Source organism: Alternaria infectoria (genome assembly GCF_024043175.1).
Source record: "Alternaria infectoria strain BMP 0036 chromosome Unknown scaffold_5, whole genome shotgun sequence".
NCBI classification, from domain to species: Eukaryota; Fungi; Ascomycota; class Dothideomycetes; order Pleosporales; family Pleosporaceae; genus Alternaria; species Alternaria infectoria.
In genome coordinates this window covers 1,180,661-1,193,459 of record NW_026250694.1, presented here as the reverse complement: position 1 = coordinate 1,193,459, position 12,799 = coordinate 1,180,661, and the positions used below count along the sequence as shown (strand labels likewise).

The following is a 12,799-nucleotide window of genomic DNA, read 5'->3' as shown; positions in this document are numbered from 1 at the left end:
TCCCAGGGCACTCGGGTGTCCTGATACCAACCGTGTATCATTCATCTGATACTCATGGCGCGTGCGCTAGCTCACCCCAGCCTCACTCGCGCGGGCGCGGATAGGTCATGCGTCATCCACCTAGCGCGCCCGGGCCATGCACCGAGGTCCTGATAAGAAGCTCCATCGCCAGAGCTACCCCAGCTGCATCCCCATCTCTCCTCCACAACACTCTCCTCCCTCCCATCACCCCTTCCTTCATCTATCACGCTTCTTGCACCCCTTTACCCTTGTGTTTCTAGTTCTCGCTGTGCGAGCTCCGCCATCATGAAGTACAGCCTGGTCTTCGCGCTACCGGCTTTGGCCGCCGCGTCGCCTACCTTCAACGTAGAGACCATTCACAAGAACGCCGCCCCAGTGCTGTCGTCGACCTCTGCCAAGGAGGTGCCCAACAGCTACATGGTCGTCTTCAAGAAGCACGTCAAGGATGCCTCCAAGCACCACGACTGGGTCCAGAGCATCCACACCAAGAACAACGAGGAGCGCATGGAGCTGCGAAAGCGCTCCTCGCAGTTCCCCGTTACCACTGAGGTCTTCGATGGTCTCAAGCACGTTTACGAGATGGCCGGCATGAAGGGCTACTCTGGCCACTTCGACGACGAGACCATCGAGGCCATCAGGAACCACCCCGATGTAAGTTCCATCCCCAGCTGTTACCAGCTTGCATCATCCCAGATGGCGTCAGCGCGTTGGTGGCCTAGAGTGAGCGCTGCCTAGGCGGCCTTATCTCCGCAAGGCAGCTCCGGCTCCGCATCAGCACACGTGACGCCATCTAGGTACTTGTACCTGCATAAGACTTGGCGCTAACACCTTGATAGGTCGACTACATCGAGCGCGACTCAGAGGTCCACACCCTCGGCCACGACGAACCTGAAGTCGAGAAGAACTCCCCATGGGGTCTCGCCCGTATCTCGCACCGCGACTCCCTGAGCTTCGGCACCTGGAACAAGTACCTTTACGCCGCCGACGGTGGTGAGGGCGTTGACGTTTACGTCATCGACACCGGCACAAACACCAAGCACGTTGACTTTGAGGGTCGTGCTAAGTGGGGCAAGACCATCCCCAACGGCGATGCCGACGAGGATGGCAACGGCCACGGCACCCACTGCTCCGGCACTGTCGCCGGTAAGAAGTACGGTGTCGCTAAGAAGGCGCACGTCTACGCCGTCAAGGTCCTCCGCTCCAACGGCTCCGGCACCATGTCCGACGTCGTCAAGGGTGTTGAGTACGCTGCTAAGTCTCACTCTGAGACCGTCAAGGCCGCTAAGGACGGCAAGAAGAAGGGCTTCAAGGGAAGCGCCGCCAACATGAGCTTGGGAGGTGGCAAGTCCACCACCCTCGACCTCGCTGTCAACGCTGCCGTTGACGCTGGTATCCACTTTGCTGTCGCTGCCGGTAACGACAACGCCGACTCCTGCAACTACTCCCCAGCTGCTGCTGAGAAGGCCGTCACCGTCGGTGCCTCCACTCTCCTCGATGAGCGTGCCTACTTCTCCAACTACGGAAAGTGCAACGACATCTTCGCCCCTGGTCTCAACATCCTCTCCACCTGGATCGGCTCTGAGCACGCCACCAACACCATCTCTGGAACCTCAATGGCCTCTCCCCACATTGCTGGTCTCCTCGCCTACATGCTGTCTCTCCAGCCAAGCAAGGACTCTGCCTACGCTGTCGCCGACATCACCCCCAAGAAGCTCAAGGAGAACCTCATCTCCGTCGCCACCGTCGGTGCTCTCTCTGATGTCCCAAGCAACACCAAGAACGTCCTCGCCTGGAACGGTGGTGGCTCTTCCAACTACACCGAGATTGTTGAGAAGGGTGGCTACTCTGTCAAGAAGGCTGCCGAGAAGGAGGAGGAGTCCGAGTTCACCATCACCATCCCTTCTCTCTCCGAGATCGAGGGTGACTTCGAGAGCGCTAAGGAGTCTGCCAGCCGCACCGCTCACCGCGCCGGAGGCAAGCTCCAGCACCTTGAGCAAGAGATCGAGGACTTCATCGCCGAGGAGATGGAGTCTATGTTCGAGAAGGTTAAGGAGCGCGTCGCTAGCCAGTAAATGTGACATGATATGATCGTTAATATGACCCAAGAGGGTCTACTGATATATGGAATGGGATGGGTTCGGTATCGGCGTCTGGTTTTCTACATGGAGCATGTGTCTCCCATCTCATTGGACACAAGTTGATGTACTGTACGTTACTCTTGATATGGAACGCAATGTGAGGTAGATTAGATATCTGGAATGGATCTATCTTTCCTCCACCAATTTCCCCTCTTGTTTGCCATGTGTGCCTGCCTGCCTTCTTGCGAGTAGGGTCGTTTACGACCACTGACCCATTCAGGAGGCCGTCTTGGCCATCGCCTTCAAGCCTGCTTTCTCCTCCGCTAGGCGTCTGAGAACACCGTGTGCGAAGGCGGCATGCTCAGAGAGCAACGTCGCGATGGCTGGTTTGTTGAGCAGCTCGATGTTCCCTACGACAGTCTGATAGAGTGACTCTCGTAATCCGGTATCACTGTCGGGCGTCGTAGTGAGGGCATGCTCAGCGGCCGTGACGAAACCTTCGGTATCCCAACAAGCTTCACACGAGCGGGCGAACTTCTCCTTCGCCAGCACTGACAATCCAGGAATATCGTACTTGTCCGCCACCTCATACATCATCGCGTGCAGAAGAAGTTGGGCTGCGTCGCCTTCGGATAGTTGAGTCTTGATGCATTGCTTGCAAATGAAGTTGACGCATTTCTCCTTACAAGTCTCGCCCACGCAAGTATGGTGCTGACACACGCTATGATGAGGAGGTGGGCAACCAGGCTCACAAGTATGAGGAAATAGGTAGTGGTAGCCAGGTTGTCGATTCGTGATAGGCATCTTGGCAGACTCAAAAGTTCGAATCAACTCGTTCAGCTCTGGGCTATATTCGCATTCGTAGAAGTACTGGACGAGAAGCTTCACTACGTGCAGATCGTCCTCGGGCAAGTCGACCTTCCCCTCCGCGGCTTCCTGCATAAGAGCTTAGATGAACGTCTTTTTATATGCTTCTGGCCGGACGTACCTTGCCTACAGCGAACCTCACAGCCCTTTCGAAGAACGACGACTGAGGACACACAACGGCTTTGTGCACGTTGTAAACGTCTGAACCGCAGGTGATGATCAGATCCGAGTAATCGCCTGATGAGAGTAAACTAAGAGCGCACATTAGCAAAACACAGCCGTTGCCGATGAGAATCTACTCACGCTTTTGTACGAGCCAGAAGCTCGTCGCAGGCGTTGTCCATAGTGTTGTGGTTGAGTGCGAATCGATGTTCAGTCGACTGTGTGTCGCTATGCTGGCAGAAATATGTGCAAGAGGAAACCCTAGCGAGAGCAGAGCACAGACGTTAGACTAGGACGGTTTCGAGAGTGAAAGTGAAGGTGAAGATTCCAATCTGAGGGTACGAAATCCAGACGATGGCCGAAGCCAGCCGTGAACATCTGTACCCTGTATCGAGTAATTATAGAATGCAGCATGCATCTTTTCGGTGCAGCGACTCCTAGTATCTAGCCAACATGTAACTTTTCACGGACGACAGTCTTCCTTCTTCACGTTCTCATGTACTTCACTCACGCTCGTAACGTGACCCTGACTGGCAACCCATCCACCGGATGAGCTCCACCACCCCCCATCTCAGCCTGATACGCTCGGTTTCCATCAACAGTCTTGATACCCTTCCTCGGATGCAATCTGTCCCACTCCTCATACGCCGGAGTGATATCGAACATCCTCACAGTCATGACTAAAGCAATTTTGAGTTCCAACTGCGCAAGTGTCTGCCCGATGCATGCACGGGGACCCCACTCAAAAGCTCTCCACGAAGCTTTCTTCGGGTACAATGGGTCTTCAGGATCGACTAGCCAGCGATCAGGAATGAAGTCTTCTGGCTGCACAAATACTTCGGGGTTATGATGCAAAGCTAAGGTGAGGGTCCAGATGTTACAGCCGTCTGTAGGATATTGGTGGCCTTGCTCATCTGATAGGAAGACATCTGGACGGCCATCGCGCATGCTGCCGGCGGGAGGAAAGATGCGTAGAACCTCTTTGATGACGGCCAGGGTGTAAGGTAACTGGTTCAGTAGTGAGGGGTCGTCCGCGATAGTCCGAGTGATGGTGTCGAGCGAGAAGTCTGACCCAAATACTTTGTCGTGTTCTGCACGAACTTTGGATAAGGCCTCTGGGTGACGCGATAGGAGTATGTAGCTGTATAATAGTGTGCTGCTCGTAGTATCGTGGCCAGCGTAAAGGAATAAACGAAGTTGAGGTTTCGCGAGTTGCTTGAAGACCGATTCTGATATCGCATCTTTATCTTCTACATCTTCGAGATACTTGTCCATGGCTAGCGCAATGATAGATCTCGACTGTTTGCGAGAATCATAAGATGAGTCTTTGCGGGAGCTGGCCAACTCTTCAAAGCGCTTGTCGATTTCCTCATCGAGGTATCGGTTCATACGGTAATTGTTGTACTTTTGAACAAATGGGCGAGGACTGAGATAGCGACGGAACGGGTTGAATGTTGTGCCGAACGATGTCCAGTAGACTTGTCTTCGGAGACAATCTGCGAGCGCGCTTCCTTGGGTTTGGTAGTATAGACGTGAGCCACTGTGTCCGATGTTCAGCAGTTGCCCCATGTTGCAAGCGTACTGAATGGTGAACTTACAGGGTAACACGTGCAATAATGTCGAATGTTAGCCGAAGAGTATACTCTTCCAAAGGAAAGACTTCATCTTTCTTTGCGCGTTCTTGGAGAAGTTTGCAGAAAGTTGAGACTTCCTCGGCGATCGCAGGTGAAAGTCCTGTGATGTAGCCAGCAGCGAATCCTGGATTAAAGAGCGCTCGCCATTTCTTCCACGTGCTTCCCTCCATTGTCAGTAGAGACGGACCACCATTGATGACCTCCAAGGTAGCATTTATGTTGGGCGGCTTGTTGAGGAAAGCAGCTTCTACTTGCGATGCAACATAAGGGTTTGCGACCACCATGAGAGGAGCGTTGAAAGGCCATAGGTTGAGGTAGAAGACGCCGCCGTGGAATGACTCTGATATCCGCCGTACTACCACATGCATTACAGTGTTGCGAGGCAAGTCCTGAATGGTTTCTTTCAACACGATGAGATGACCGAACAGTGGATGGTGTTTGGGCATAGGCTTGCTATTATTAGAATCATGTCTGCGATATATTGAAGATTCGACTTACGGCACCTGAATTTTGTAGCCTCTTGATGTGTTGCCGATTACCCATTAAGCTGGCTACAAACATGACCAAGGCTCCGGCGGCAACAGCCATAACGGCTGGCATGCTGACCCACGTCATGCTTACTCACGTTTTGTGCAATGAAGATTGCCGAGGGCGGCACAAGAGCACGAGTAGGTGAGCTCGATTTCGCGAGTGTTGATGTTGAAATGCCGGCGAAGGTGCAAGGCGCACGAGGAAGTAGCCTTGGGGGGCGGCACGGGTAGGGCGCTAGCTCTATTTGGGCAACATGCATGTCAGCACTATCTATAGCACAAACACCGCAGTCTTGTACTACAATGCCATGCACCCCGACAGCTGAAATGATTTTACCCATGCCGGTTAATAACATGCAACCGAGCCGTCGGTTTCTTGGGGATGTTGTGATTCGTGCTTCATTACCCGACGCCGACCGGTCATAGCCCCCACACGCAACAGCTCCGGGCTGTCACCACCATCCAGCACACGAAGCCGCGACTCCAATGATTAGCGCAAGAGATGAGCAGGCAATTATCTGTTCTGAACGCAATTACTATTTCCAAGTTTTCTCAGCCCCAAGCTTCTATGCAGTCGCCTGTGATCCCACATCGCAAGATGTGCTTATTATGTCTCGACGTCCCGCCTGAAGTTCTGTAGCTATATCGTTCAGTCTTCTCACCAAGATCTCATCATACCAAAGCATTTATCCAGTCATGTCGATTGATCCATCGAAGCTGCCACCCGCGCAATACGTGCCTGGCAGACAGTACGCCATCGAACATGCTGGTAGAATCGACAAGGTACCATTCGTGGTATGCACTCCCCATGCTGGCCGATATTCTCAATACTGACGAATATTTCAGATCTCAACTGGACTCCTTTTTGGACTTGCCATTCTTTCCGTATTCGTGCGCTTCGCGATTCGCATCTTTGGAGGCCGAAAAATACGATGGGACGATGGACTCGTCTTGGTGTCGTCACTGTGCTTAACGGTAGCGTTCGCCTGCGTCCACAAGGCTCTTAATCCTTTCTATCTCGTCGAGGCCATAAACCAAAGGAAGACAATCCCATTCCGAGAGGACATTCCTGCGATCTTGGACATCCCCAAGTGGGCGTTCGTATTCTCCATCTTCGGATGGAATTCCATTTATCTAGTCAAATTTGCTTTCATGTACTTCTTCCATGGCCTGACCCTTGGACTTTCGGTCAGAGTCGTAAGATTTTTCTGGATCACCGCAGGCTTTCTTGTCATTGCTTGGATCTATGCCGTAGTCAACTTTGTCGTCATATGTGCACACTTTGGTGCAGACGCAGGTCAGTCAACGTTTTGTCCATTATTAAGAGACGAAGTACTGAGTTCATACAGCTAAATGCGGCGATGCCCAGATGCATAAGAGAAGTGTCGCGGGTAACGTCATCGTTGGCGTCCTTGACATCATAGGCGATATTCTCAGTAAGTCATACAGCTAGAAACTTCATTATCCCGGTTCACAGGCTCATTATTTCTAGTCGTTACCGTTCCCATTGTCGTCGTAAACCAGTCGATGATGTCGTTTTCTCGGAAACTATCAATCGTGGCCTTGATGGGTCTCTCGGCAGTAATGGTTGTTTGCGCATTGATACGGGTCGTTGGCTCGTTGACCGAAACAACGGCGGCAGCATTCGGAACTGCACCGGTGTGGGCTGCGTACTGGTTTATGGTCGAATCGTGCGTCGCGCTCATCATGGCGTCTGTCATTGTTATCCGCGGAGTCTTCATCACCAACCCCGTGGATGACGACCGACGAAAGCAGGATAGTGTATTCCAACGATTTGGGCATCGTATTCTGTCAGTGCTAAGGCTCTCTAGAGCCTCAAGAAGCAGCAGGCGAAGTCCGCAGCAAAGCGACGCCCTCCATGACAAGCGCGAGGATTCGAACGCGCCGAGAATCGCTACTCAGAGACCTCTAGGGGGGACATTGAATACCGTTAGAACGTTTATCTGGGGTGGCAAGAGGCAAAGTCCACCTGCATCGCAAGATGATCCGCTGGTGTCAATTAACACGACCTCTGATCTTGGGGATATGGACTACCACAACATTCGGAAGGCGGAAGTAGCGAGACATAAGCCAGAGATGGCCTTTGTTTGAGGAGCGATGGTGGTTGGAAGCGGAAGACACGTCTGCGGCGCGTTGAGAACCTGGTGGGAAGTTATCATGACATTCAATGACAATCAAAATGGACGACTGGAGACGAGCATAGTCGAGTGCTGTATCTTTCTCATCTCTAGTTTTGTGACGGCTCGTAATCTTGGAAGGGCCGATCGTGGCGCCTGTGCCACCGCGTCATCGGCTCTTTCCTTCTACCAATCGACGCGTCCAACCCCATTTACGCGTCACAATCAGCTTTGCAAACCCATCGATTGACTACGGTAGAAGAGATACGTTGCGATGCACTTCCTTTCGAGTCAACTGCCTGGCAAGGCTGGCTTCTACCAGCATGTCGCACGCGACGCGCAGATCGCCACTTCAAGAACAACCATAACCACCACGATAACACTGACACTCAGCCACAGCGGCATAGCAGGCTTTGATCACTGAGGGCGGCCTATGATGCATTAGCCTTACCGATCGATACATTCGGTTGGCATTCCTCATAGGCGCTGGTACGCCTTAAACCTCGAAACCCGCCCCCAAATTTGAGGGGGCGGTGCTGCAGTCAGCAGAAGATCGACTACGCGACTCCGCCCAGTCTATCACAAAAGTCATGGGCTCTCGCGAATGCGCAGTCTCCTTGTTCATTTACCAAGTATCCGCTGCAGTGCTTTAGGGAACTGGTCATTTGCATCGCATGCACATCTGCGATACGGTAGTGCGTGAATGATGAGGACTTATCTTCCCGATCTCACGGTGCCGCCAAAAATCTCCCATATCTCGTCTAACCTCATCACACCTCTACCACGCATTGGGACACTATGGTGTGAAAGCCACCGGCAAGCTGCTAGGGACATTCGCGCACGATGGCGACGCTGTGGACTCTGGCTTTTCATCGCAGCATGGAACGCTATGCTATGGGTTTGTCTCATCTGGTTATCATCTCCTGAGCCCGTGGGCTTTGGCTCACCAGGCGCCTGTTTACCCGATGGTTCCTTCGCGATGGATTCCTCAAATTGGCGATACTTGAGCAGCTCGGGCTTTTTTCAGATTACAATGGCGACGGGCCGCATGAACTTCACGCAGGTGAAGGCCATAGATGTTAGCTGGGATATCGTAAGTTGCCGTTTTTCTTTGAGTTGGGTAGTTGTGGACATTTTGACGTGAGACGGCTGACTATTATGCAGCTCGTTGGCCGTGGTGGTCAAGCACTTATCGCGTACATATCATGGCGCACATTTGCCAAATATGTCACGACCTCTATGGAAGTTACGCCTCTAACTTTTGGAACATATCGAACTGTGTTCCTACCGAACGGTGGCTTGTTTTTTGCCATTCTATCTACGATACGAGACTTCGCCACGCGGCACGGCTTACATTCCAAGATAGCCATGATCTTCATGATATATACCATGATCTTTACATTCATATATCCAACCCTCGCCAGCGCAATGACTGGTTATAGCGCAAATGTTGAGGCCTTCATAAATTCCACAGCTGGCGAGTACGTGCCTTTTGGCTCGTTTGGCTTTGCGTACTTCGTCATTCACGATGGTTGGCGCATTGACGAACTACAAGGCGATCATCTCGTAACAGGCAAGTAAGCCAGACTCGACGTCAGCTCGACCATGAGTTCTAACGCGCCTTGATCAGAATACCTCGGCAACGAGCCAATAACCTCACCAACATACACTCTTGGTCAGAGGTTTCGCGCGTGCTACGATATCGACCTACCCGACAGTGATCGTGAACGCTGTGACATGGTGCTCAGCGTATCTAAGTGTAAGTTCATACTACCTGGAACACTATGACTGTCGCTGACGTACTCATGGACGCTGTAGAATTTGGTCTCAACGGGGAGAGTATGACGAACTCGACTTTCCGAGGAACCTCTTTACCGCCCCCAGTCCTCAACATCTCAGCCCTCTCTTTGATAAAACTCGACGACAAGGTTGGGAGGCCTAACAGAGATTACCGGAAAGAAGAATTCCGCGTGACCTACGAACCTTCAGCACTGATATGGGAATATGACAATCACACGTACAATCTAGATTACCTGGAACGAAGCGGTAGTTGTCAGGCTGTCTCGGTGCGTCAATCCCTCGTCAAACCACCCTATTTTGGCTAAACTGTCTAGGACTACAATTGGGGATTCTCGTATGTCCAGCTCTTCATCATGATAATCCTCCACATAACCTGGAGTTCTGGTCTCTACATCATGTGGCTGCGAGCCTACATAATCATGAAGAAGCGAGGGCGAGGGAAAGAAGACGTGGCAGGAGAACACAAAGCTGTCTTCGAACTTGCCGCCGCCATGCGGGAGCAGATTAGTGAACCTGCAAAGGAAGAGGGCGGTGACGTGTCTACGTTCACTGAAGCTAACTTGCGTCGACGAATCACGAAAGACCTGCGCGGAGGATCCATCTCCTACACTACTCCACTACTTCCTACTCGGGAAATCGGCCAGGACTGGGAAACCAAAGCCTTGATGAAAAGTCACAAGTTATCCATCATGGCGATGATCGTTTGTATTTTGGCGATGGCGTTGAGCGCGGCTTATCTGCCACGGACCACCATGCTTCTCCTCCCGCTGCCCGGTGTGCTGGCGCTCGCTCTGTACGTTGGGTCGACCAGGAAGAGTCGCATTATTTTGTTCGTCTACATCTATCTGATCGTCACTATTCCAACGCAGCTCGTGGTAATGATATCACGGACTAGAGTTTGATCTCTTGAGGCTTCAAAGCCATCAAACGACGGCTCACTATAGTCAATTCCGAGTATCTACCGCTTCGTTTCCTGTCTGTTCCAATGTCGCTAAATCCTGTCATCGACTTCTTTCTTCCATCTTCGCACACTCTTCGCAATATCATCATACTGCGCTACCTTTCGCGCAACGAGATACTCCAAATGTGTACGAGTCGACTCTTCCAAATTTCCTGTAGGAAAAGGAGACAAACGCCACACTGTATGCGAATAGGCGCCTTCTGCTACTTCGCGATCAGATAGGAGACAGGCGTATTTGCGGGAAAGTTTTAAGTCAAGATCCACAAGTGCTTCCATACGTTTTTGGAAGACGCCCAGGCCGTAAGCAAGCGTGTACTTGTGAAGAGTGCGAAGCAAGTCATCTGAGCGTTCACCTGGAATGGGAGTGAAGAGCCATTCTTGTAGAGCTTGCTGCTGCGTGCGGTAAGTGTCAACGTCAATCTGCCCCTGCTTGGAGGTCGACTGTAGCGGCAGAGTGTGTGATTGTGATGATAGAGGTCGGGAGCTTTGCGCGATTGAAGGCATGGTGAGGAGGCTGATCTGATCATGGAAGCGCATCCTGTAGTATTTATATTGCCACAGCTCTTCGATAGTAGTTCTTGCGGTCGACATGTCTCTCACGAAAACAGTCAGCGTGTCAAAGCTGGGCAAGACACCTCAACGAATCCCAGTGATGTCTCGGCTTTCTGACTGTCGAGTACGACTACTTTTCATGCGCATCGAAAACGGTATCTTTCAATAGTTGTTCGTCCAGAGTAAGTTTGCATTGAATGTCTCAAATGTTTACCGCGCCTCAGAAATATCACAACCATCACTCCGAGCCAGCGCATCGCTATGATCCGCCAACTCACCCGATTTTGTCGCAACACTTCATACTTCGGTCATAGACTTCTATGCATTCATCATCTAGCCCACGTATAAAAGCACAGAGCTATCCTGCACCTTTGCCATATCAACAAAGCCAACTCATTCTCCGCTACATCTCTTAGCCACTTTCTACAACACAGAACACCAAAGCACCACCACCCAGTAAATCCACCCCAGCTCAAATCTCCATCAGAACCAACCATGTACCCCCGCTTCACCCCCGAAGAGTGGGCACAACACAACCCCTACGCATACAGGCGCGGCGTCTCCCCACCACGCAATCGCCACGAGGAGCCACGTCGCGGATACCGCTCAGCCGACTACCGCAGCGTTAGCCCTCCTTACTCAACGGAGCTACGGAGGAGACCGCGCGTTAACTCCAACCGCGGACCGCGTATGCATGCTAGCTTGGGTGATCCATATTCATTCGACCAACCCGGATGGGGTGTGAACATGCCTGGAGGGTATTGGTTTGGTGAGGATAATGAGTGGTAGGGGTGATGAAATGAGGAAATTGAGGAAGGCGCTGAGATGAGGGTTATGGAAGATGATGATGGACTTTTTATATCGGTGGTCTGGTGGTTGGAGAGTTTGGGGTGGAAATGAAGCTGTATCTTGCCCGTAGCCAATATCGTGCACCATATGACCTTTCTTCTTCCATTTCCACTTCTCCAACGCGTCTAACACCCCTCTTCAAACTCCCGCCTCGCAGCTGCATACCACTCATCCTTCATCACCCACAGCGGACTCGGCACACGATACCATCTAGAAATCGTGACTCTGAAATTGTCCAATAGCGCCCCCTTGAAGATCTTCTCAGCATCCGGAGTCGTTTTTATCGCTGGTATCATACATGTAGCGGTTGCCCACTCGGCAATATGTATCTTTCTCCACAATCCGTAGGGATAGTGATGTTGAGGATGACTTGAACCACCTGTCATTGCCTGGAGCAACCCTGCCTCAACAGCCGAAGAGCCACGCAAGAAGAAGCGTAGGCTAGCGTGAAGCAGCGCGTATCTGGTGCCTACCATAAGAGGTTTTTCGTGTCCGAACTTGTTTATACGCCTAGTGTCATAGCGGAGCACGACTTTCGCAGTTGGGTTGGCGCGACAGAACGAGTGTATGATAGGGTATTCGCCGCCTGTAAGCAGCTGCCCGATATCGTACCAACAATCCCTAGTGATCGAAGCGTGTTCCAACGGCCTGGGCGTCACTGTGTCCGCGATGACCGTGATCTGTCGGATTCTCGCTTGTGCACTGGCAGGAATGGCCTCTAAAAACCTCGCGCATATTGCTTGTGCCGGTGTTGTCGTTACTGGCTCTTTCATGAAAACCAATTCGTTATACCGCAGGCTCAAACCCCGCGTTTCTTGACACAGTAGGCGACAGACATATCGAAGCTGGTTGAACTCGGCTTTTGGAATATGAGGGGTCTCCAGAGTGTACCGCGTATGATGCTCCTCTTGTGCGTAGAGTTTGGGGACTTGAATAGAGCCATCGTCAGTGTTGAAGCTGACGGTAGAAGCCAATACCGGCACTGAGTTGGTGAGAGCGTAGGAGTATATCATCAGTCGCAGTTCGGCTGGGAGTTCCAGAAACTGGCTATAGGTATTTTGCGTTGTCATTATCAGCTATACGAAAATTCTGTTAGTGCTGGCTGGGTGATCATAGGGGGGCCGGGAGGTACTCACGTTGCTCGCGACGAAGATGTCGACCTCGGCGGCGACGATGTCGGCGTCTGGGTTGGTCTGCAGGTCGGAGT

General features: G+C 51.9%; 3 protein-coding genes across 3 annotated transcripts; 1 reads left to right on the top strand and 2 right to left on the bottom strand.

The window, feature by feature from the left end:
- Positions 1 to 306: 306 nt before the first annotated feature.
- Positions 307 to 2,093, top strand: J4E92_004052 (uncharacterized protein; the record flags this gene model as incomplete). Its single annotated transcript, XM_051495445.1, has 2 exons — positions 307 to 672; positions 858 to 2,093. The coding sequence occupies 2 exons, from the start codon at positions 307 to 309 to the stop codon at positions 2,091 to 2,093; spliced, it is 1,602 nt and encodes a 533-aa protein (XP_051354464.1).
- Positions 2,094 to 2,375: 282 nt separating this feature from the next.
- J4E92_004051 (uncharacterized protein) lies at positions 2,376 to 3,310 on the bottom strand (the record flags this gene model as incomplete). Its single annotated transcript, XM_051495444.1, has 3 exons — positions 2,376 to 3,035; positions 3,088 to 3,217; positions 3,270 to 3,310. The coding sequence occupies 3 exons, from the start codon at positions 3,308 to 3,310 to the stop codon at positions 2,376 to 2,378; spliced, it is 831 nt and encodes a 276-aa protein (XP_051354463.1).
- Positions 3,311 to 3,635: 325 nt separating this feature from the next.
- On the bottom strand, positions 3,636 to 5,208 carry J4E92_004050 (uncharacterized protein; the record flags this gene model as incomplete). The annotated part of the gene is made up of 2 exons (XM_051495443.1): positions 3,636 to 4,668; positions 4,727 to 5,208. 2 exons carry the CDS (start codon positions 5,206 to 5,208, stop codon positions 3,636 to 3,638), a joined length of 1,515 nt encoding a protein of 504 aa, XP_051354462.1.
- Positions 5,209 to 12,799: the final 7,591 nt, after the last annotated feature.